The 25,345-nt window shown below is 39.9% G+C and overlaps 1 protein-coding gene and 5 non-coding genes across 6 annotated transcripts; 3 read left to right on the forward strand and 3 right to left on the reverse strand.

Moving 5' to 3' along the window:
* Positions 1-191: 191 nt before the first annotated feature.
* On the reverse strand, positions 192-3,710 carry rpl14 (ribosomal protein L14). Its single transcript, XM_065469880.1, has 6 exons — positions 3,646-3,710; positions 2,952-3,053; positions 2,772-2,866; positions 1,910-2,009; positions 589-642; positions 192-287 (listed from the first exon to the last, which is right to left on the reverse strand). The coding sequence occupies exons 1-6, from the start codon at positions 3,646-3,648 to the stop codon at positions 228-230; spliced, it is 414 nt and encodes a 137-aa protein (XP_065325952.1). The 5' UTR covers positions 3,649-3,710; the 3' UTR covers positions 192-227.
* A 4,041-nt stretch (positions 3,711-7,751) lies between these two features.
* Positions 7,752-7,823, forward strand: trnah-gug (transfer RNA histidin (anticodon GUG)). The gene has a single exon. It is a non-coding gene; the product is annotated as a tRNA-His (tRNA).
* Positions 7,824-14,545: 6,722 nt separating this feature from the next.
* Positions 14,546-14,617, reverse strand: trnah-gug (transfer RNA histidin (anticodon GUG)). The gene has a single exon. It is a non-coding gene; the product is annotated as a tRNA-His (tRNA).
* A 410-nt stretch (positions 14,618-15,027) lies between these two features.
* On the forward strand, positions 15,028-15,099 carry trnah-gug (transfer RNA histidin (anticodon GUG)). The gene has a single exon. It is a non-coding gene; the product is annotated as a tRNA-His (tRNA).
* Positions 15,100-19,786: 4,687 nt separating this feature from the next.
* trnah-gug (transfer RNA histidin (anticodon GUG)) lies at positions 19,787-19,858 on the reverse strand. The gene has a single exon. It is a non-coding gene; the product is annotated as a tRNA-His (tRNA).
* A 422-nt stretch (positions 19,859-20,280) lies between these two features.
* trnah-gug (transfer RNA histidin (anticodon GUG)) lies at positions 20,281-20,352 on the forward strand. The gene has a single exon. It is a non-coding gene; the product is annotated as a tRNA-His (tRNA).
* The last annotated feature ends 4,993 nt before the right edge of the window (positions 20,353-25,345 follow it).

Raw genomic sequence — 25,345 nt, forward strand, 5'->3', positions numbered from 1 at the left:
TTGGTGTACTGCTCAGGCGGGTTTCAGACAGATTTCCGTTCATGTTCCTCATGTGAACAATGTTTTGGAAGCTTTAGGGATAATGTCCTGTTATCAAATTTGGGTTTGGGTATTTCTATGTACCAGCAGCTCAGGTTTAAAGGTCTAAAGCAATTTCAAACTGATGATAAAAGAAGAGAAGACAACAGGAGAACAATTGAACAGGAAATTTATTTTGTAGAAACTGTTCACTTCTTTGCAGCCTCCTTCTGCAGCTTCTTCACCTCATGCTTGATGATCTTGTTCCTCTGCAAAGAAAATAATAAATAACAGAATGCATTAAAAAATATTCAGTGACTGTTGGAGGATAAACACAACTGACCTGCACACTGCTTACTGGCACAATCACTAACTAAATCACTATCCACTAACCTCAGAAGCTCTAACCATGTGTATAGTGACAGTGCAGCCTCACAGAGCATGTTAGACAGTCAGGAAATTTCTGAGCGCTGAGGGTTCCCGTGTTTGAACCTCAGGAATAATCTGAAGCCACTCTGCTCGTTACTTGGCTCACATATTTGAGGCATTTTGTGTTTTTGCCACACTTACCATTCTCTTGGCCTTCATCACCTTGTAGCGGTCGAAGTCAGACATCTTGGCCTTCTGCAAAGAAATCCAAGAGGCAAGGGTCAGAGAGCGCCCGGGGGTGGTTTGCTTTTTTGTGTGACTGACATCAAGTTCTGAATAGATTCAGTCATAAAAGAATGTAGAGGGATAAAGAGTAGCTAGAATCCATTCAGCTGCGGCAGAGGGCCAAAAAGTGAAAGTAAAACACTGAATCTCCATCACAACAACTTTGACCAGACTCGAAACCTTTCCCATCACAGGCACCAGGGTCTAAGAAAGTAAGGGAAGATACTTTCCACCACCCTTCTCAGACTCACCAAAACATCCCTGATCTGGATCTGAGACTTCATGAACTTTGGGTAAGGTGTGAATACTCAGCTCGCCACATTTTATTCATCGTACTGTCGATTATTTTAAGCATTTGAAGTAATTCCAATCTGCACTGCAGATACTTTGTGTCCTAGTAATGAACCCATTTTATATATGTCACCATGTTTGTAGTCTTCTGCATTGCTGTGACCAACTAATCTAGAACAATCTGTTACACAGTCACACAAAAATGAAGTATACACAGCAATTTTTTATTTTTTTTAACTTTTGTTTAGTAATGAGATGACTGAGCAACTGGCTTGACAGATCCGACCTTAAGCTCTGAGGTGCACACTAAGTGAGCTACAAGGTATCACAACATTGCTCTTAAACCCACAGGAGCATTTGTGTAATCTTATGTCTTCAGACGTGAACCTTTCGGAAACAGTTCTGTATAGCAGCAAGTACCACCCAAAATACTGTGATAGTTTTTCTTTGTATATTGTATGTGGTATAGTTTCATTTGACTGAAACAAAGTTGTGTATGAAACTGGTGCTGGCAGACTGGTCTATGTGAACTATGTGGTAACCAGTTCAGTATTTTCTACAGCTACTGATAAGGTGGTGAGCTTCCCCCACCAACTGAAGTCATTACCACTGCAAACATCAGAACAGACGAATACAACAAACAACTGGAATCATAATGGAAAAAGCAGCATCTTAGACCACACTGGTCACACGTTTAATGAGATTATGTCTTCACCATCAATAAATCACAAATAATGAAATCACATCTATCAACCCAGCAGACAGACGTGAGATGTTTAATGATGGGTTTTTACATCCACGTCCTCTTTTTTTTTTTCTTTCTCCAAAACTATTTTGGATTTGACAATGAAAATAATATTAAAGACTATTTAATTCAGTGTTTAAGTGCGCCCCTTTCTCCCATAACACTAATTTAAAAACTTTAGAAAGTGAAACACGGCCTTACCTTCTGTCTTGCCTCGATCTTCTTGGCCCAGCTGCTCTCCGACCACTTCTCGTTGACTTGGGCCTTCTCCCAGGCTTTCCTCACAAACTTCTGGCGAGCACTGTGGACCACCACAAATGTTAAGTACCGATAACATTGGTGATCATTACTGTTTCACATTATATACACCTAAAGCAGCACCAAAACACAACCAGATTCTTGCTCCCATCGGCGCTCTACAGCCCTGTTCATAGCTGGAATATCCATTACTAAATATGATCACTAATCACCTGAACAGAGGCCTGATCAAACACCAGCGTATGACCAATCCCAAACACAGGAGCAGCGTAGTTTAAAAATGAACACCAAACTATATTATTAGAAAAATATAAACTATATTAAACACGTAATACAAGCTATAAAGTCAAAGCAGCTGTTCTGTCTATAAGTAATATCGAAGCTAAGTCAACTTGATTTATAAAGTCCACCAACTACTGACCAAAGTGCTGAACACAGGACTAAAAAGTCTTTGCAACAAATAAGACAAAAACCAAAAAAACAATTTAATAAGCCGCTCTAAGAATCTGTAGACTTTCAACAGTCTCTAAAAACCACTTAAATTCTCCAGCATAATAACCGTGGTGATGCACACTGTTAGAAACAACCACACTCATAACTTCAGGTTAAACCTGACGTTTCCTCACGAAGCCCCTTGTTCTGGTCTTTACAGTAAAAGTCTGAACCTGCATCTACTGCCACCACTTTTGAGGCATGTGCTATCAGTAAGAAGGCTTTCACAAGTGTGTTCGTTTTAACAGCTATTTTAACTTTACAAAGAATCAAAGATTCTGGCAGCACAGATCTCACCAGTGTCCACACTCACCTGTGGGGAATTTTGATGACATAGTCTGTGAGGTGCATGCACTTGAAGGGCATGGACTGCCTCCTCACTCCTGTGCAGGGACCATCAACAAGAGCCTAGAAACCACAAAAGACAGTTCACATCAATAAGTCAAAAGTAGGGGCCCACACTGACCCACCAGTTATAATCCAGAGCACTCACTCTGTTTTGGTCAATGACATCCACGATGGCCACCAGCTTGCCAGCATGGGGTCCGAACGAGACGTAGGCCACACGGCCGATCTCAACGAAGCGCTTGAACACCTGGAGCAGAAAAAGAGAGCAGAGCACTGCTCATCAGAGTGCCGAGAGGCTGAGGAGGAAGCTGGGCACCGTTTGGTTAGATATGTGCTTTACAAGCTTTGTTAAATAAATATAACGTTAAAAGCAGAACATACGAAAAACTTTATATATGGGGCATTTAAGGAGACTGTTTGACTACCCGGCGATGCATTGTACCAATTAGCTAACGTCAGCTAGCCGCTGTTTCTGCTAACTACGGTAGGTACCGAAGACAAGCGTGTGTTTAACAGAGTTTTTATAAGTTACCTAAAATCACACTACGCCCAACCAGCGAGACTTATGTTATGCGAATTAAGTCTACGAACTGAGCGTGCTTCCCCTCTCAGCTCTCAGGCCCACTCAGCCTGATAGACCACGTTGTGTTGCGGGGAACTGCCGACATCTTACAAATACCTCATTTAAAACGTAAAACTGACACAGTACTGTACAAAAACTTCATAGATGTGTGTATTAGTGCCTTAAAAGTACACACGGCCCCAGTTTTTTCCACAGCAATTACATATTTACATTAAAAAAAGATATTAAATCGCTGACACTCTCATGGCGAACTCACCATGATGGCAGTCCGGGAGCAGAAAGGACGTTAGAGCTTCCGCCTGGCGCACATACGGCTTCCGGTTCATTCTGGCACATGCGCAGTCATTTTTTCTTTATTAATGCAGACGATGGAGTCACCTGGAAATGACAGAGAAACTTTCATGCGTTTTCCGAAATGCAGACATAGGCTACAATGTTATAAAAAGCGTAACAGAAGAGCATCAGATTAGATAGAATAGAATAGAACAGAATAGAATAGAATAAAATAGACCTTTATTGTCATTGTACATGTACAACCAAATGTTGGGTGCTCCACACCACCTCTGCCGGATTAAAATATAAATACTAGGCGCAGGAATAAATAGCACACAGGAGAAATTTATTCAAAACAAAACAAAAAAATATACATAAATACAAAATCAATAGAAAGGCACACATTAGACAACAAGTTGTAAAGTGCTTGGAAGTAGTGCAAAGAAAAAGATCTGGTCTGAATAGAGTCCGTGTTTGAGTGACCTGTGTGATAGGGGTTACTCAGACCATGGCTCAGATTAGTGAAGTGGGCGGACAGGAGTGGGGTGTGGGGGGAATAGTGTTTATTGACATCTGCCTATGGACCACCATGACACACACCCAGTAGCGGTTTTAGATACGGGCGACACGGGCGGTTGCTCGGGACGGCATCGTGGTGGGGGGCGGCATCACGGGCATCGGCAAAAAAAAAAAAAAATTGCTCGTACTCATGCTGCCCCGACATCAGCCAGCGCATATTGGGAATGGCATAGGCACCGATCGGTTTTCTATCGCCCATTTGCTGGGAGTAAGGGCGCCCTCCGTTTGCGAGGTGCGCCTGCTGCTTGCGGCACAGGGAGGAGAGGGCGGGGCGGCGGGGGATTCTCTGGGTGGCTGGAGCAGCGTCTAATAACCAACTTGCAAAATAAAACAAAATAAAAACAAACCAACAACACGAAAACAGCAGACATTATGATACAGACTTATAATTTGCACCGATGTTTTTTCGAAATTCTATACGGGAAAAGTGAGCGCGAGAGCCCTCGGTGCGCCTGCTCGCTGCTGAAGTCAAAGTAAACTTTATTGTCATCTCCGCTACATACAGTCCAGTATATAGAGAGACGAGACGACGAGGCTCCAGTTACAGCAGTGCAAGTAAACAAATAATAACTATAAGAAGAGTAAGAAAATAAATATACACTTTAGGACCAGGGGTAAAGGGATCAATAACAATTTAAAATGTATATTTTATATTTTGTTGATTTAAAGTCTCACACACAACCCGTTTTTAAAGTTTAAAAAAAAGAGAAAAGAAGAGGAGTGTAGCGACTTCCACAGTCGCTAGAGGCCGGGGACTGAGCCTGCCTATTTGCCTGACGCGCTGTCAACTGTACGCAATAATGCGAGAGGTGGAATTGCTTGCTTGTTTATTAAAGTGCTTGAAAAGTTTACAGAGCAATGTGATCGGCTCGCGATTCAAACTCTTAAAACATCACAGCTCTAATGCAACAAGGGGAAACTCGTTGTGCTGCGGTCAACAAAAACTACGGCTACCCAGCCCTCCTCTCTGTCAAAATCAAACCAGTGAAAGACAGACTGACAACGCCCTCTTAATGTCACCGCTAGCACCCACGTGACTCCCGTTACACATCACCATAGCAACCAAACAAATGAAAACCCAGTGATCATTAAAATTCAATACATTTAATTATGGCTCCTACAAGGAGAAACGAGCAAAAGATACAGGTAAGCAGATGTGTCATTGGATAATGGCAGGTCATGTATCCTAAAACATTAAGAATCAGAATACTTTCTTAATCCCTAAGGAAATTATGTGGGTTACAGTTCCTCCAAGAAGAAATGGTAAAAATAGTAACAGTAACAGACTAAACTCCAAACAATATATACAATAATATAATATTAATTAGTCAGTGTCAATTGTTGAATTGTCCTGTTCCCATTGTATGACGAATTATGATGTCTGTTTGGTAGCCGTTTGCATACTATGCATACTCTCTCTCTCTTCATATATAGGGTCATATATGTGTGTGTGCGTGTGTGTGGGGGGCGGCGCCAGAGGGCGTGTTCGCCCGGGGCGCCAAACAGGCGCCCCGGGCCACTGCACACACCTGTCCTAGATATCAGAGGCTAGATATCAGAGGCGGCTCTACTGTGTTGGCATGGGATGGCATGTGCCATCCCTAGTGCCACTCTACTTTGTTATATGACAGTGGTGTTTATTAAAATAAGGTAGCATTAACACACTGATTTTGACATTTTTTTTTTATGAATTTAAACATGTAACAATTTTATTATTTATAATAAAAGGAGTGTGAAACGTAAGGTAGTTGAAGCAAGCTCCTTTAAGCAGTTAGTTTGGTGTTCCTCCACCTCCAAAGAAATGTCAGAAGGAGTCCGAACCGCAAAAGAAGCGCGTATTCTCGGAAAAGTAGTTGCAGGAGGTGAGCTGGCTTCAAACAAATGATGAACACACAGAGATGTGGTGCAGAATATGCCGTGAAAATCCCACTCTAGTGGACAAAAACAGTCCCTTTTATATGTACGCGAACGCGCGTTGCAACTTCTTATCTGGTGCGCGTCTTTTATTTTGACAGCGAGTGCGCACCTGCGGACCACTTATGTGCACCCCTGAGTATAACAACATATTTACTGGAACACTCTTTTAGATTTCTGTAAATCTTGTGAATGTGATAACTCAAGAAAGAAACAACTAGGATTTTCCTCAACCTCGAGGTAAAAGTCAGAGGCCAAGTTTTCTGAAAATGTTCTCACGCGATAACTCGAGAATGAGGCAAAGTATACCTTTTAAACGGATACCTTCATCAGTGGTTTCCTCAGTTTCTGAACGCTTGATCAAAGAACAGGCGATGCCGCATGGCGGTAGAAGTATGAGCATAAAGTTTTTAAAAGAAAATAGAGATTTCATTTTGAATATCTGTTGTCTTTGTGCTGTCATCAGAATAATGATCATTGTTTCAATCATTATTCAATTACACATATGTTTCATAAGCAGTTGGAGCAGGTGGACAATCAGTCAATCAGTGCAGCCTAAAGGCAGCAACTGCCAAATAATTCAGCAAAGCAAACACATGATCACATCTTACCACAAGAGGTCGGCAAAGGCATAAAAAGGTACAGTCTAATTAGTTCCCATAACTTAAAAAATGTTTGGAAACTCGTTGCCTCAAAAAACAGTACTGAGTACTCACTCTACATCCCGACTCAGTACTCAGGACGTAGAGTGAGAAGAGAACAAAAGACAAAAAATGAAAACACACACAAACAACTAGTCACCACTTAAAGTGTGAAGCTCCCCAAAGTGAAATCACAACCACTCTGCCGTGACCCGGATTCGAACCGGGGTTGCTGCGGCCACAACGCAGAGTACTAACCACCAAGGGCGTAGATTTGGCATGGACAGAAGGGACATGTCCCCACCAATATCCAGCGATTATTGAATCGCTGGATATTGAATTGTAATTTTAAATGGTTTAAAAGCATGTAGAATAGCATATGTAGGCAAGTATATTTGTCCCCTTTTATCAAGAAGCAAAGACAAAAAGGAAAAAGAAAAGAAACAGGGCAGGGTTCGGTGGTTGAATCATCCGTCCCCACCAATGCCAAAACCAAATCTACGCCCTTGCTAACCACTATACGATCACGGCTGCTCAGAAAATGATCATCTGCAATCTTTATTGTGTTTTTTTCCTTCATATCGATCTCAAACTCTGTGTCTACGATGCGCACATTTACGCACGTGGCACAGTAACAGTATCCGCATTAACTCTGGGACCTCGCGTGGTCTGACCGTAAATACATTTTGGTGCTCTTCTGCACATCGTACAGGTCAGCTGTTACACGCAGATTCAAGTGTTTACGGTGAAATAAGAAGAAAAAAAGAAGAAAAAAAAAAAAAGCAAGATCCAGACTGTAACTGGCAGTGAAAAGCACAACATGTTTGTAGTTCCAATGTTGATACGACCTAAACGTGTCAAACTTAAAATGTACAGTCCTGCTTAGTGGGTTTAAAATGGACTCGTGTGGATTGGAGGTGATTGACTACATGGGCGTTCAGCCTGCAGCAGAGCAGCCGTGATCGTATAGTGGTTAGTACTCTGCGTTGTGGCCGCAGCAACCCCGGTTCGAATCCGGGTCACGGCATTGTGGTGAAGCTTTTAAAGCAAATACAGCAGATAAAGTGGAACAAGAATGAGGGTGAAATGTTGGTTCTCCTGTCTGAAATCTGCGAGAGAGTTGGGAAAAAAACAGATACATGACGTTTGATATAATAATAAAAACAGGTTAATTTAAGAAGTCAACTTGTAACCGGTGATCAGTGGGTAACAAAAAGGAACCGCACGCTGTGCACTATTTAGCTTATTTTGTTATTTCTGCAACGGCTTACTGAGTTAGGGAAAAACAGCAGAAGAGTTCAGAAATTAACGATAAAAAAACTGCTTCCATAAAGTCGAAGGCATAAAGGCTTTGACTTCTTGATATGATTCATGAACGCTGGAACAATGACATTTTTACTCATGTGTTCCTACACAAAAGGTGGCACTACAAACCAAACATTTTCTTATATATTATACTAACATTTTTATTTGAATTAATACCTATTTGACTTTATTATATTTATTTTATTTGAGAAAATGTGGCATAACTTGATACAAATAGTTGTTTTTTATCTTAATTTTGAATTTTTAAAAATACTTTAACCCTTTTATTTTTTTTAGCTGTGTTATGTCTTTGTTGGAAATCTTCTGTTTAATCACATTTGTTTAAATTCAGTGTCTTTTACTGTGACATGTCATCCATACTCTGATGGATTTTGCCCACTTTCAACAACTTTGTGAATAAAAATGTACACACACAAAGTCTGGTCAAAGTGTTCGTCCTTAACACGGTGCTGATCTCAGCTACCAGAAAGTCTTATCTGAAGCTGCTGTTTCATTATTAAATCTCAGGATCACCCTGTGTTTTTCACCAAGCTGGCAATGTTTCATATTAAATGCTTGTGATGCTCCTGCAGTATAACCAGGGGTGCACATAAGTGGTCCGCAGGTGCGTATTCGCTGTCAAAATAAAAGACGCGCACTAGATAAGAAGTTTGCTTACATAAGATTTTCTGGAGGTGGACAGACATTTGTTTAGAACTCTTAAAGATGTCGAAGAAGCAAGCTCCTTTAAGCAATTAGTTTGGTGTTCCTCCACCTCCAAAGAAATGTCAGAAGGAGTCCGAACCGCAAAAGAAGCGCGTATTCTCGGAAAAGTAGTTGCAGCAGGTTAGCTGGCTTCAAACAAATGATAAACGCGCAGAGATGTGGTGCAGAATATGCCGTGAAAATCCCACTCTAGCGGACAAAAACAGTCCCTTTTGTATGTACGCAACGCAGGGGCGGATCTAGAAGGGTGGCATGGGGTGGCAAGTGCCATCCTAAAATGATCCCGTGCCACCCCAAGTGCCACCCCAGTCTTGCATATGACAGTGTTGTTTATTAAAATAAGATAGCATTAACAGTTTGAGCGTAGTTACAGTCAACAGTGAATATAAATGCTAAAACTGAATATATTGCAGAGTGTCCCGCCCCTCAACCGTTAACAAATGGTTCAGCCCATAGCAGGAACGGCTTTTTTCTTGTTTTCAGTAGCAAGCCATGCTTATGATTGTGCCAGAGCACATTTTGAACAACACAGGTGGTCGGTTGTTACACTCTGGAAATGGAAGGAAGGTGAGTGTTATTAACCCTCCGTGGTCCACGGACACGCTGCACCTCTAAATCACATGACTAATTTAAGCTGACATAGCAACAAGCTGCAGCCACGCTGAGTCTCTATTTCAGCCCACACTGAAAGTTCAGACTTCAAAGTTTTTAAATTTTAATTACAGGCCAGTAAATCCAGAGTTATGATAATATATATAAGCCACGCTTTTTTCTAAATACTGTCGTCACGTTTTTGTGTGTGTGGGTTTTAAGCGTTTTCTAAGGACAGCGCGAAAACAGTAAAGAAAGGAAAAAAAGCCACCTCTTTCCTATTGGTGGAAAAATGTACCATGTCGACCAATTTAAAAAAAAAAGTCAACACGTAGGATATGGTTGTTTAGGAAGAGGGGAGAGTTTTGGGAGTGACGGTAACAGCAGCGAGACAGAGCGAGCGAGTGAGAGAGAGAGAGAGAGTTTTTAGATGTGGGAGATTTGTGACGTTTAGTGCGGAGTGTATACTTAGTGTGTTGTGCTGTCTTGTGTAGCTGTTCTGTTGTGTAGTCGTTGTTTTGTTTTGTGTGTCAGTGAGGGCACTAATGAATGTCACTAAGGCACATTTGCAATGTAAACACTGTCACTAAGTAGAAAACCAGCGGAGTGATACACCTCCTGTTGTCAGGCCTGCAGGTTTATCCCTGTGCTGTTCTCCTCTGTCTTTTGGTGGACAAACTTATTTTTTACTGGCACACATCATTTGTGGGGCATCTTATTGCGACACCTGATTGTTCTCTCATTTTAGTTAGTAATATTTTTAAATGGTTGTACAAAATGATAAAACGGCAGGTGTATTGGCTGCATTTTTAGACAAATAGTTGTATATGTTTACAAAATGTACAATTTATATTTGCTCAAGATGTCTGTGGGTTTTTTACAGTAAAAAATACTACTAGGATTTTAAGTTCTTTGTGTGATTTCAGATCAGTAACACTAATGCAGTATGTCAGTGAAAAAAAACAACTAAATTCAGTGAGAAGAAAAGGATGATACCAAACAAGGCAAGGAGAAAAAAATAAAAAGAACCAATTTGAGGATGAAATACAAACGTAAACTCAAAAGGAATCAAAAATGGGCAGTTGTATTTCAGACCTCAGTGGGTTAATCCAACAAATCATGAAAAATTAGGTTTAAATTTTTGTTCATGACAGTGCAGATTTCTGACATTTTGTGTAATTTAAGCTGTAACAATGTGATTGTTTTCTAACAAAAAACACTGAAACTTAAGTTAGACTTGTGTTTGTAAATGAACCGCCCCATGTTGTGTAGTTCTCTGGAGTTTATACTTATTGGGCTACATATTTATTTATTATACAGGCTATACAGTACATAACATCAAAACTCACATGTTTTATGTAACTAAAGTGTGTAATTATGTGGACTACAGACAATAATTAAGTTATAGACTATATTTATATGAAAAACGTATATACTTACTGCATTTGAATCATTTTAACCATATGTAATCACCTGCATATGTGTTTGGGGGAAAAAAAGGCTTTGAATTTGCCACCCCATTTGATTTCTTTGCCACCCTAAGAAAATTTCTCTAGATCCGCCCCTGCGCGAACGTGCGTTGCAACTTCTTATCTGGTGCGCGTTTTTTATTTTGACAGCGAGTGCGCACCTGCGGACCACTTATGTGCACCCCTGAGTATAACAACATATTTACTGGAACACTTTTTTTTAGATTTCTGTAAATCTTGTGAATGTGATAACTCAAGAAAGAAACAACTAGGATTTTCCTCAACCTCGAGGTAAAAGTCAGAGGCCAAGTTTTCTGAAAATGTTCTCACGCGATAACTCGAGAATGAGGCAAAGTATACCTTTTAAACGGATACCTTCATCAGTGGTTTCCTCAGTTTCTGAACGCTTGATCAAAGAACAGGCGATGCCGCATGGCGGTAGAAGTATGAGCATAAAGTTTTTAAAAGAAAATAGAGATTTCATTTTGAATATCTGTTCTGCTGTCATCAGAATAATGATCATTGTTTCAATCATTATTGAATTGCACATATGTTTCATAAGCAGTTGGAGCAGGTGGACAATCAGTCAATCAGTGCAACCTAAAGGCAGCAACTGCCAAATAATTCAGCAAAGCAAACACATGATCACATCTTACCACAAGAGGTCGGTAAAGGCATAAAAAGGTACAGTCTAATTAGTTCCCATAACTTAAAAAATGTTTGGAAACTCGTTGCCTCAAAAAAACAGTACTGAGTACTCACTCTACATCCCGACTCAGTACTCAGGACGTAGAGTGAGAAGAGAACAAAAGAAAAAAATGAAAACACACACAAACAACTAGTCAATTCAATTCAATTCAATTCAATTTTATTTATATAGCGCCAAATCACAACAAATGTCGCCTCAAGGCGCTTTATATTGTACAATAGATCGCACAATAATAAATACAGAGAAAAACCCAACAATCATATGACCCCCTATGAGCAAGCACTTTGGCAACAGTGGGAAGGAAAAACTCCCTTTTAACAGGAAGAAACCTCCGGCAGAACCAGGCTCAGGGAGGGGCGGCCATCTGCTGCGAAAGGTTGGGGTGAAAGAAGGAAAACAGGATAAAGACATGCTGTGGAAGAGAGACAGAGATTAATAACAGATATGATTCGATGCATAGAGGTCTATTAACACATAGTGAGTGAGAAAGGTGATTGGAAAGGAAAAACTCAATGCATCATGGGAATCCCTGGCAGCCTACATCTATTGCAGCATAACTAAGGGAGGATTCAGGGTCACCTGGTCCAGCCCTAACTATATGCTTTAGCAAAAAGGAAAGTTTTAAGCCTAATCTTGAAAGTAGAGATAGTGTCTGTCTCCCGAATCCAAACTGGAAGCTGGTTCCACAGAAGAGGGGCCTGAAAACTGAAGCCTCTGCCTCCCATTCTACTTTTAAATACTCTAGGAACAACAAGTAAGCCTGCAGTGCGAGAGTGAAGTGCTCTAATAGGGTGATATGGTACTACAAGGTCATTAAGATAAGATGGGGCCTGGTTATTTAAGACCTTGTATGTGAGGAGCAGAATTTTGAATTCAATTCTGGATTTAACAGGAAGCCAGTGAAGGGAAGCCAATACAGGAGAAATATGCTCTCTCTTTCTAGTCCCTGTTAGTACTCTTGCTGCAGCATTTTGGATTAGCTGAAGGCTTTTCAGCGAGTTTTAGGACATCCTGATAATAAAGAATTACAGTAGTCCAGCCTGGAAGTAATGAAGGCATGAATTAGTTTTTCAGCATCACTCTGAGACAGGATATTTCTAATTTTAGAGATGTTGCGCAAATGGAAGAAAGCGGTCTTACATATTTGTTTAATATGTGCATTGAAGGACATGTCCTGGTCAAAAATGACTCCAAGGTTCCTCACAGCATTACTGGAGGCCAAGGTAATGCCATCCAGAGTAAGAATCTGCTTAGATACCATAATTCTAAGATTTTCAGGGCCGAGTACAATAACCTCAGTTTTATCTGAATTAAGAAGCAGAAAGTTAGCGGCCATCCAGGTCTTTATGTCTTTAAGACATTCCTGCAGTTTAACTAATTGGTCTGTGATACCTGGCTTCATGGATAGATAGAGCTGCGTGTCATCTGCATAGCAGTGATAATTTATGCTATGTCTTCTAATGATGCTGCCTAAGGGAAGCATGTATAATGTAAATAGAATTGGTCCTAGCACTGAACCCTGAGGAACACCATAATTGACCTTAGTGTGTGAAGAGGACTCTCCATTTACTTGAACAAATTGGAGTCTATTAGATAGATATGATACAAATCACTGCAGTACAGTACCTGTAATACCTACAGCATGTTCTAATCGCTCTAATAGGATATTATGGTCAACAGTATCGAACGCAGCACTGAGGTCTAGCAGGACAAGCACAGAGATGAGTCCACTGTCAGAGGCCATAAGAAGATCATTTGTAACCTTCACCAAAGCTGTTTCTGTGCTGTGATGAGCTCTGAAACCTGACTGAAACTCTTCAAATAAGCCATTCCTCTGCAGATGATCTGTTAGCTGTTTGACAACTACTCTTTCAAGGATGTTTGATATGAAAGGAAGGTTGGAGATTGGCCTATAATTAGCTAAGACAGCTGGGTCTAGAGATGGCTTTTTAAGTAAGGGTTTAACTACAGCCACCTTGAAGGCCTGTGGTACATAGCCGATTATTAGAGATAGGTTGATCATATTTAAGATCGAAGAATTAATTAATGGCAGGACTTCTTTGAGCAGTTTTGTAGGAATGGGGTCTAAAAGACACGTTGATGGTTTGGAGGAATTAATTATTGAAGTTAACTCAGAAAGATCAATTGGAGAAAAAGAGTCTAACTTAACATCAATGGTACTAAGAGTAGCTGTAGATAATATTACATCTGTGGGATGATTATTGGTAATTTTTTCTCTAATGATAAGAATTTTATTAGTGAAGAAGTTCATGAAGTCATTACTAGTTAACGTTAAAGGGATGGTTGGCTCAGTAGAGCTCTGACTTTTTGTCAGCCTGGCTACAGTGCTGAAGAGAAACCTGGGGTTGTTCTTATTTTCTTCAATCAGTGACGAATAGTAAGATGTTCTGGCTTTGCGGAGGGCTTTCTTATAAATCAGCAAACTATTTCTCCAGGCTAAATGATGATCCTCTAAATTTGTGACACGCCATTTCCTCTCCAGCTTACGAGTTATCTGCTTTAGGCTACGTGTTTGAGAATTATACCACGGAGTCAGGTACTTCGGATTTGAGGCCTTAGTTTTCACAGGAGCTACAGTATCCAGAGTCGTATGTAGTGAGGAGGTAAAATTATTAACAAGATAATCGACCTCTGTTGGAGTAGCGTTCAGATAGCTGCTCTGCTCTATGTTGGTACAGGGCATTGAAGATGATAACAGTGGGTGGATTATATTCTTAAACTTAGTTACAGCGCTTTCAGAAAGACATCTACTGTGATAAAGTCTACTCTCCACTGCTGTGTAATCAATTATTGTAAATGTAATCAGGAAATGATCAGACAGCAGAGGGTTTTCAGGAAACACTGTTAAATGTTCAGTTTCTATGCCAAGTCTAAGTCACCACTTAAAGTGTGAAGTTCCCCAAACTGAAAGTGAAATCACAACCACTCTGCCGTGACCCGGATTCGAACCGGGGTTGCTGCGGCCACAACGCAGAGTACTAACCACTATACGATCACGGCTGCTCAGAAAATGATCATCTGCAATCTTTATTGTGTTTTTTTCCTTCATATCGATCTCAAACTCTGTGTCGACGATGCGCACATTTACGCACGTGGCACAGTAACAGTATCCGCATTAACTCTGGGACCTCGCGTGGTCTGACCGTAAATACATTTTGGTGCTCTTCTGCACATCGTACAGGTCAGCTGTTACACGCAGATTCAAGTTTTTACGGTGAAATAAGAAGAAAAAAAAAAGCAAGATCCAGACTCTAACTGGCAGTGAAAAGCACAACATGTTTGTAGTTCCAATGTTGATACGACCTAAACGTGTCAAACTTAAAATGTACAGTCCTGCTTAGTGGGTTTAAAATGGACTCGTGTGGATTGGAGGTGATTGACTACATGGGCGTTCAGCCTGCAGCTGAGCAGCCGTGATCGTATAGTGGTTAGTACTCTGCGTTGTGGCCGCAGCAACCCCGGTTCGAATCCGGGTCACGGCATTGTGGTGAAGCTTTTAAAGCAAATACAGCAGATAAAGTGGAACAAGAATGAGGGTGAAATGTTGGTTCTCCTGTCTGAAATCTGCGAGAGAGTTGAGAAAAAAACAGATACATGACGTTTGATATAATAATAAAAACAGGTTAATTTAAGAAGTCAACTTGTAACCGGTAATCAGTGGGTAACAAAAAGGAACCGCACGCTGTGCACTATTTAGCTTATTTTGTAATTTCTGCAACGGCTTACTGAGTTAGGGAAAAACAGCACAAGAGTTCAGAAATTAACGATAAAAAAACTGCTTCCATAAAGTCGAAGGCATAAAGGCTTTGACTTCTTGATATGATTCATCAACGCTGGATCAATGACATTTTTACTCATGTGTTCCTACACAAAAGGTTGCACTACAAACCAAACATTTTCTTATTTATTGTAATGAACCGCTGATCTATACCATAAGTCATCCTTGCGGGGGTTGTCGGAACTGTATGCGCAGTCGCACTAAGGACAGATGTGCTCAGAGGCATGCCCCGTAACGTGTATGAGCGGTCTGTCGTGCGGCAGGAATAAGTTGTACAAATTCCATGTAAGTTACGATAATACTTTGATAAGTATGATAAGTGTGTTTCTAATGTAAGGTATGTTGCTGCGTTTGTATTGTGAGCCATCTGAAAACCTTTTTGTTCTGTACTTACGTTACTTACATCCATGTGCTATTTTTTAGCTTAGACATGTGTGTCATGCAAGCTAGCAGCACCCCATGAGAAACGGGCCGAAGTGTTTAAGTGTTCACCGGAGTTTGCACCCTTGGCAAGCGGACTGAGGTATGTGATGAGAGGTGATCTGTTGTTATATTTTATTTAACCGAACTGTGTAACCCCTTGATACTGTTTGAAGTAACCCCTGTTTGTTTTATTTAATCTGTGACTGTATATCTCAGAATTACTTGTTTGAACTTACCTGAATTAACTTAAGCTCATTGTTGTTATTGCTCATTGTTATACTTCAAAAGGACTGTACGGGTATCAATTTTTTCTTATTTTATAGTTTTCACGGTGCTCAATGTCCAGAGAATGAGCCGTATGTGGTGAGGAAATAAATGGCTGCACCCGTTAGAGACTCTTCTGTCGTTCTTGATGCCAAGGGCTGCTACATATATTATACTAACATTTTTATTTGAATTAATACCTATTTGACATTATTGTATTTATTTTATTTGAGAAAATGTGGCATAACTTGATACAAATAGTTGTTTTTTATCTTCATTTTGAATTTTTAAAAATACTTTAACCCTTTTATTTTTTTTAGCTGTGTTATGTCTTTGTTGGAAATCTTCTGTTTAATCACATTTGTTTAAATTCAGTGTCTTTTACTGTGACATGTCATCCATACTCTGATGGATTTTGCCCACTTTCAACAACTTTGTGAATAAAAATGTACACACACAAAGTCTGGTCAAAGTGTTCGTCCTTAACACGGTGCTGATCTCAGCTACCAGAAAGTCTTATCTGAAGCTGCTGTTTCATTATTAAATCTCAGGATCACCCTGTGTTTTTCACCAAGCTGGCAATGTTTCATATTAAATGCTTGTGATGCTCCTGCAGTATAACCAGGGGTGCACATAAGTGGTCCGCAGGTGCGTATTCGCTGTCAAAATAAAAGACGCGCACTAGATAAGAAGTTTGCTTACATAAGATTTTCTGGAGGTGGACAGACATTTGTTTAGAACTCTTAAAGATGTCGAAGAAGCAAGCTCCTTTAAGCAATTAGTTTGGTGTTCCTCCACCTCCAAAGAAATGTCAGAAGGAGTCCGAACCGCAAAAGAAGCGCGTATTCTCGGAAAAGTAGTTGCAGCAGGTTAGCTGGCTTCAAACAAATGATAAACGCGCAGAGATGTGGTGCAGAATATGCCGTGAAAATCCCACTCTAGCGGACAAAAACAGTCCCTTTTATATGTACGCAACGCAGGGGCGGATCTAGAAGGGTGGCATGGGGTGGCAAGTGCCATCCTAAAATGATCCCGTGCCACCCCAAGTGCCACCCCAGTCTTGCATATGACAGTGTTGTTTATTAAAATAAGATAGCATTAACAGTTTGAGCGTAGTTACAGTCAACAGTGAATATAAATGCTAAAACTGAATATATTGCAGAGTGTCCCGCCCCTCAACCGTTAACAAATGGTTCAGCCCATAGCAGGAACGGCTTTTTTCTTGTTTTCAGTAGCAAGCGATGCTTATGATTGTGCCAGAGCACATTTTGAACAACACAGGTGGTCGGTTGTTACACTCTGGAAATGGAAGGAAGGTGAGTGTTATTAACCCTCCGTGGTCCACGGACACGCTCACCTCTAAATCACATGACTAATTTAAGCTGACATAGCAACAAGCTGCAGCCACGCTGAGTCTCTATTTCAGCCCACACTGAAAGTTCAGACTTCAAAGTTTTTAAATTTTAATTACAGGCCAGTAAATCCAGAGTTATGATAATATATATAAGCCACGCTTTTTTCTAAATACTGTCGTCACGTTTTTGTGTGTGTGGGTTTTAAGCGTTTTCTAAGGACAGCGCGAAAACAGTAAAGAAAGGAAAAAAAGCCACCTCTTTCCTATTGGTGGAAAAATGTACCATGTCGACCAATTTAAAAAAAAAAGTCAACACGTAGGATATGGTTGTTTAGGAAGAGGGGAGAGTTTTGGGAGTGACGGTAACAGCAGCGAGACAGAGCGAGCGAGTGAGAGAGAGAGAGAGAGTTTTTAGATGTGGGAGATTTGTGACGTTTAGTGCGGAGTGTATACTTAGTGTGTTGTGCTGTCTTGTGTAGCTGTTCTGTTGTGTAGTCGTTGTTTTGTTTTGTGTGTCAGTGAGGGCACTAATGAATGTCACTAAGGCACATTTGCAATGTAAACACTGTCACTAAGTAGAAAACCAGCGGAGTGATACACCTCCTGTTGTCAGGCCTGCAGGTTTATCCCTGTGCTGTTCTCTTCTGTCTTTTGGTGGACAAACTTATTTTTTACTGGCACACATCATTTGTGGGGCATCTTATTGCGACACCTGATTGTTCTCTCATTTTAGTTAGTAATATTTTTAAATGGTTGTACAAAATGAAAAAACGGCAGGTGTATTGGCTGCATTTTTAGACAAATAGTTGTATATGTTTACAAAATGTACAATTTATATTTGCTCAAGATGTCTGTGGGTTTTTTACAGTAAAAAATACTACTAGGATTTTAAGTTCTTTGTGTGATTTCAGATCAGTAACACTAATGCAGTATGTCAGTGAAAAAAAACAACTAAATTCAGTGAGAAGAAAAGGATGATACCAAACAAGGCAAGGAGAAAAAAATAAAAAGAAACAATTTGAGGATGAAATGCAAACGTAAACTCAAAAGGAATCAAAAATGGGCAGTTGTATTTCAGACCTCAGTGGGTTTATCCAACAAATCATGAAAAATTAGGTTTAAATTTTTGTTCATGACAGTGTAGATTTCTGACATTTTGTGTAATTTAAGCTGTAACAATGTGATTGTTTTCTAACAAAAAACACTGAAACTTAAGTTAGACTTGTGTTTGTAAATGAACCGCCCCATGTTGTGTAGTTCTCTGGAGTTTATACTTATTGGGCTACATATTTATTTATTATACAGGCTATACAGTACATAACATCAAAACTCACATGTTTTATGTAACTAAAGTGTGTAATTATGTGGACTACAGACAATAATTAAGTTATAGACTATATTTATATGAAAAACATGTATACTTACTGCATTTGAATCATTTTAACCATATGTAATCACCTGCATATGTGTTTGGGGGAAAAAAAGGCTTTGAATTTGCCACCCCATTTGATTTCTTTGCCACCCTAAGAAAATTTCTCTAGATCTGCCCCTGCGCGAACGTGCGTTGCAACTTCTTATCTGGTGCGCGTTTTTTATTTTGACAGCGAGTGCGCACCTGCGGACCACTTATGTGCACCCCTGAGTATAACAACATATTTACTGGAACACTTTTTTTTAGATTTCTGTAAATCTTGTGAATGTGATAACTCAAGAAAGAAACAACTAGGATTTTCCTCAACCTCGAGGTAAAAGTCAGAGGCCAAGTTTTCTGAAAATGTTCTCACGCGATAACTCGAGAATGAGGCAAAGTATACCTTTTAAACGGATACCTTCATCAGTGGTTTCCTCAGTTTCTGAACGCTTGATCAAAGAACAGGCGATGCCGCATGGCGGTAGAAGTATGAGCATAAAGTTTTTAAAAGAAAATAGAGATTTCATTTTGAATATCTGTTGTCTTTGTGCTGTCATCAGAATAATGATCATTGTTTCAATCATTATTCAATTGCACATATGTTTCATAAGCAGTTGGAGCAGGTGGACAATCAGTCAATCAGTGCAGCCTAAAGGCAGCAACTGCCAAATAATTCAGCAAAGCAAACACATGATCACATCTTACCACAAGAGGTCGGCAAAGGCATAAAAAGGTACAGTCTAATTAGTTCCCATAACTTAAAAAATGTTTGGAAACTCGTTGCCTCAAAAAAATAGTACTGAGTACTCACTCTACATCCCGACTCAGTACTCAGGACGTAGAGTGAGAAGAGAACAAAAGACAAAAAATGAAAACACACACAAACAACTAGTCACCACTTAAAGTGTGAAGCTCCCCAAAGTGAAATCACAACCACTCTGCCGTGACCCGGATTCGAACCGGGGTTGCTGCGGCCACAACGCAGAGTACTAACCACTATACGATCACGGCTGCTCAGAAAATGATCATCTGCAATCTTTATTGTGCCTTTTCCTTTATATCGATCTCAAACTCTGTGTCGACGATGCGCACATTTACGCACGTGGCACAGTAACAGTATCCGCATTAACTCTGGGACCTCGCGTGGTCTGACCGTAAATACATTTTGGTGCTCTTCTGCACATCGTACAGGTCAGCTGTTACACGCAGATTCAAGTGTTTACGGTGAAATAAGAAGAAAAAAAAAAAAAAAAAAAAAAAGCAAGATCCAGACTCTAACTGGCAGTGAAAAGCACAACATGTTTGTAGTTCCAATGTTGATACGACCTAAACGTGTCAAACTTAAAATGTACAGTCCTGCTTAGTGGGTTTAAAATGGACTCGTGTGGATTGGAGGTGATTGACTACATGGACGTTCAGCCTGCAGCTGAGCAGCCGTGATCGTATAGTGGTTAGTACTCTGCGTTGTGGCCGCAGCAACCCCGGTTCGAATCCGGGTCACGGCATTGTGGTGAAGCTTTTAAAGCAAATACAGCAGATAAAGTGGAACAAGAATGAGGGTGAAATGTTGGTTCTCCTGTCTGAAATCTGCGAGAGAGTTGAGAAAAAAACAGATACATGATGTTTGATATAATAATAAAAACAGGTTAATTTAAGAAGTCAACTTGTAACCGGTAATCAGTGGGTAACAAAAAGGAACCGCACGCTGTGCACTATTTAGCTTATTTTGTAATTTCTGCAACGGCTTACTGAGTTAGGGAAAAACAGCAGAAGAGTTCAGAAATTAACGATAAAAAAACTGCTTCCATAAAGTCGAAGGCATAAAGGCTTTGACTTCTTGATATGATTCATCAACGCTGGATCAATGACATTTTTACTCATGTGTTCCTACACAAAAGGTGGCACTACAAACCAAACATTGTCTTATATATTATACTAACATTTTTATTTGAATTAATACCTATTTGACATTATTGTATTTATTTTATTTGAGAAAATGTGGCATAACTTGATACAAATAGTTGTTTTTTATCTTCATTTTGAATTTTTAAAAATACTTTAACCCTTTTATTTTTTTTGGCTGTGTTATGTCTTTGTTGGAAATCTTCTGTTTAATCACATTTGTTTAAATTCAGTGTCTTTTACTGTGACATGTCATCCATACTCTGATGGATTTTGCCCACTTTCAACAACTTTGTGAATAAAAATGTACACACACAAAGTCTGGTCAAAGTGTTCGTCCTTAACACGGTGCTGATCTCAGCTACCAGAAAGTCTTATCTGAAGCTGCTGTTTCATTATTAAATCTCAGGATCACCCTGTGTTTTTCACCAAGCTGGCAATGTTTCATATTAAATGCTTGTGATGCTCCTGCAGTATAACCAGGGGTGCACATAAGTGGTCCGCAGGTGCGTATTCGCTGTCAAAATAAAAGACGCGCACTAGATAAGAAGTTTGCTTACATAAGATTTTCTGGAGGTGGACAGACATTTGTTTAGAACTCTTAAAGATGTCGAAGAAGCAAGCTCCTTTAAGCAATTAGTTTGGTGTTCCTCCACCTCCAAAGAAATGTCAGAAGGAGTCCGAACCGCAAAAGAAGCGCGTATTCTCGGAAAAGTAGTTGCAGCAGGTTAGCTGGCTTCAAACAAATGATAAACGCGCAGAGATGTGGTGCAGAATATGTCGTGAAAATCCCACTCTAGCAGACAAAAACAGTCCCTTTTATATGTACGCAACGCAGGGGCGGATCTAGAAGGGTGGCATGGGGTGGCAAGTGCCATCCTAAAATGATCCCGTGCCACCCCAAGTGCCACCCCAGTCTTGCATATGACAGTGTTGTTTATTAAAATAAGATAGCATTAACAGTTTGAGCGTAGTTACAGTCAACAGTGAATATAAATGCTAAAACTGAATATATTGCAGAGTGTTCCCCCCCTCAACCGTTAACAAATGGTTCAGCCCATAGCAGGACCGGCTTTTTTCTTGTTTTCAGTAGCAAGCGATGCTTATGATTGTGCCAGAGCACATTTTGAACAACACAGGTGGTTGGTTGTTACAGTCTGGAAATGGAAGGAAGGTGAGTGTTATTAACCCTCCGTGGTCCACGGACACGCTGCACCTCTAAATCACATGACTAATTTAAGCTGACATAGCAACAAGCTGCAGCCACGCTGAGTCTCTATCTCAGCCCACACTGAAAGTTCAGACTTCAAAGTTTTTAAATTTTAATTACAGGCCAGTAAATCCAGAGTTATGATAATATATATAAGCCACGCTTTTTTCTAAATACTGTCGTCACGTTTTTGTGTGTGTGGGTTTTAAGCGTTTTCTAAGGACAGCGCGAAAACAGTAAAGAAAGGAAAAAAAGCCACCTCTTTCCTATTGGTGGAAAAATGTACCATGTCGACCAATTTAAAAAAAAAAGTCAACACGTAGGATTTGGTTGTTTAGGAAGAGGGGAGAGTTTTGGGAGTGACGGTAACAGCAGCGAGACAGAGCGAGCGAGTGAGAGAGAGAGAGAGAGTTTTTAGATGTGGGAGATTTGTGACATTTAGTGTGGAGTGTATACTTAGTGTGTTGTGCTGTCTTGTGTAGCTGTTCTGTTGTGTAGTCGTTGTTTTGTTTTGTGTGTCAGTGAGGGCACTAATGAATGTCACTAAGGCACATTTGCAATGTAAACACTGTCACTAAGTAGAAAACCAGCGGAGTGATACACCTCCTGTTGTCAGGCCTGCAGGTTTATCCCTGTGCTGTTCTCCTCTGTCTTTTGGTGGACAAACTTATTTTTTACTGGCACACATCATTTGTGGGGCATCTTATTGCGACACCTGATTGTTCTCTCATTTTAGTTAGTAATATTTTTAAATGGTTGTACAAAATGAAAAAACGGCAGGTGTATTGGCTGCATTTTTAGACAAATAGTTGTATATGTTTACAAAATGTACAATTTATATTTGCTCAAGATGTCTGTGGGTTTTTTACAGTAAAAAATACTACTAGGATTTTAAGTTCTTTGTGTGATTTCAGATCAGTAACACTAATGCAGTATGTCAGTGAAAAAAAACAACTAAATTCAGTGAGAAGAAAAGGATGATACCAAACAAGGCAAGGAGAAAAAAATAAAAAGAAACAATTTGAGGATGAAATGCAAACGTAAACTCAAAAGGAATCAAAAATGGGCAGTTGTATTTCAGACCTCAGTGGGTTTATCCAACAAATCATGAAAAATTAGGTTTAAATTTTTGTTCATGACAGTGCAGATTTCTGACATTTTGTGTAATTTAAGCTGTAACAATGTGATTGTTTTCTAACAAAAAACACTGAAACTTAAGTTAGACTTGTGTTTGTAAATGAACCGCCCCATGTTGTGTAGTTCTCTGGAGTTTATAGTTATTGGGCTACATATTTATTTATTATACAGGCTATACAGTACATAACATCAAAACTCACATGTTTTATGTAACTAAAGTGTGTAATTATGTGGACTACAGACAATAATTAAGTTATAGACTATATTTATATGAAAAACGTATATACTTACTGCATTTGAATCATTTTAACCATATGTAATCACCTGCATATGTGTTTGGGGGAAAAAAAGGCTTTGAATTTGCCACCCCATTTGATTTCTTTGCCACCCTAAGAAAATTTCTCTAGATCCGCCCCTGCGCGAACGTGCGTTGCAACTTCTTATCTGGTGCGCGTCTTTTATTTTGACAGCGAGTGCGCACCTGCGGACCACTTATGTGCACCCCTGAGTATAACAACATATTTACTGGAACACTTTTTTTTAGATTTCTGTAAATCTTGTGAATGTGATAACTCAAGAAAGAAACAACTAGGATTTTCCTCAACCTCGAGGTAAAAGTCAGAGGTCAAGTTTTCTGAAAATGTTCTCACGCGATAACTCGAGAATGAGGCAAAGTATACCTTTTAAACGGATACCTTCATCAGTGGTTTCCTCAGTTTCTGAACGCTTGATCAAAGAACAGGCGATGCAGCATGGCGATAGAAGTATGAGCATAAAGTTTTTAAAAGAAAATAGAGATTTCATTTTGAATATCTGTTCTGCTGTCATCAGAATAATGATCATTGTTTCAATCATTATTCAATTGCACATATGTTTCATAAGCAGTTGGAGCAGGTGGACAATCAGTCAATCAGTGCAGCCTAAAGGCAGCAACTGCCAAATAATTCAGCAAAGCAAACACATGATCACATCTTACCACAAGAGGTCGGCAAAGGCATAAAAAGGTACAGTCTAATTAGTTCCCATAACTTAAAAAATGTTTGGAAACTCGTTGCCTCAAAAAACAGTACTGAGTACTCACTCTACATCCCGACTCAGTACTCAGGACGTAGAGTGAGAAGAGAACAAAAGACAAAAAATGAAAACACACACAAACAACTAGTCAATTCAATTCAATTCAATTCAATTTTATTTATATAGCGCCAAATCACAACAAATGTCGCCTCAAGGCGCTTTATATTGTACAATAGATCGCACAATAATAAATACAGAGAAAAACCCAACAATCATATGACCCCCTATGAGCAAGCACTTTGGCAACAGTGGGAAGGAAAAACTCCCTTTTAACAGGAAGAAACCTCCGGCAGAACCAGGCTCAGGGAGGGGCGGCCATCTGCTGCGACCGGTTGGGGTGAAAGAAGGAAAACAGGATAAAGACATGCTGTGGAAGAGAGACAGAGGTTAATAACAGATATGATTCGATGCAGAGAGGTCTATTAACACATAGTGAGTGAGAAAGGTGATTGGAAAGGAAAAACTCAATGCATCATGGGAATCCCTGGCAGCCTACGTCTATTGCAGCATAACTAAGGGAGGATTCAGGGTCACCTGGTCCAGCCCTAACTATATGCTTTAGCAAAAAGGAAAGTTTTAAGCCTAATCTTGAAAGTAGAGATAGTGTCTGTCTCCCGAATCCAAACTGGAAGCTGGTTCCACAGAAGAGGGGCCTGAAAACTGAAGGCTCTGCCTCCCATTCTACTTTTAAATACTCTAGGAACAACAAGTAAGCCTGCAGTGCGAGAGCGAAGTGCTCTAATAGGGTGATATGGTACTACAAGGTCATTAAGATAAGATGGGGCCTGGTTATTTAAGACCTTGTATGTGAGGAGCAGAATTTTGAATTCAATTCTGGATTTAACAGGAAGCCAGTGAAGGGAAGCCAATACAGGAAAAATATGCTCTCTCTTTCTAGTCCCTGTCAGTACTCTTGCTGCAGCATTTTGGATTAGCTGAAGGCTTTTCAGTGAGTTTTAGGACATCCTGATAATAAAGAATTACAGTAGTCCAGCCTGGAAGTAATAAATGCATGAACTAGTTTTTCAGCGTCACTCTGAGACAGGATATTTCTAATTTTAGAGATGTTGCGCAAATGGAAGAAAGCGGTCTTACATATTTGTTTAATATGTGCATTGAAGGACATGTCCTGGTCAAAAATGACTCCAAGGTTCCTCACAGCATTACTGGAGGCC

The sequence above is a fragment of the Pelmatolapia mariae genome, linkage group LG22 (assembly GCF_036321145.2).
Source record: "Pelmatolapia mariae isolate MD_Pm_ZW linkage group LG22, Pm_UMD_F_2, whole genome shotgun sequence".
In the NCBI taxonomy this organism is placed as follows: domain Eukaryota; kingdom Metazoa; phylum Chordata; class Actinopteri; order Cichliformes; family Cichlidae; genus Pelmatolapia; species Pelmatolapia mariae.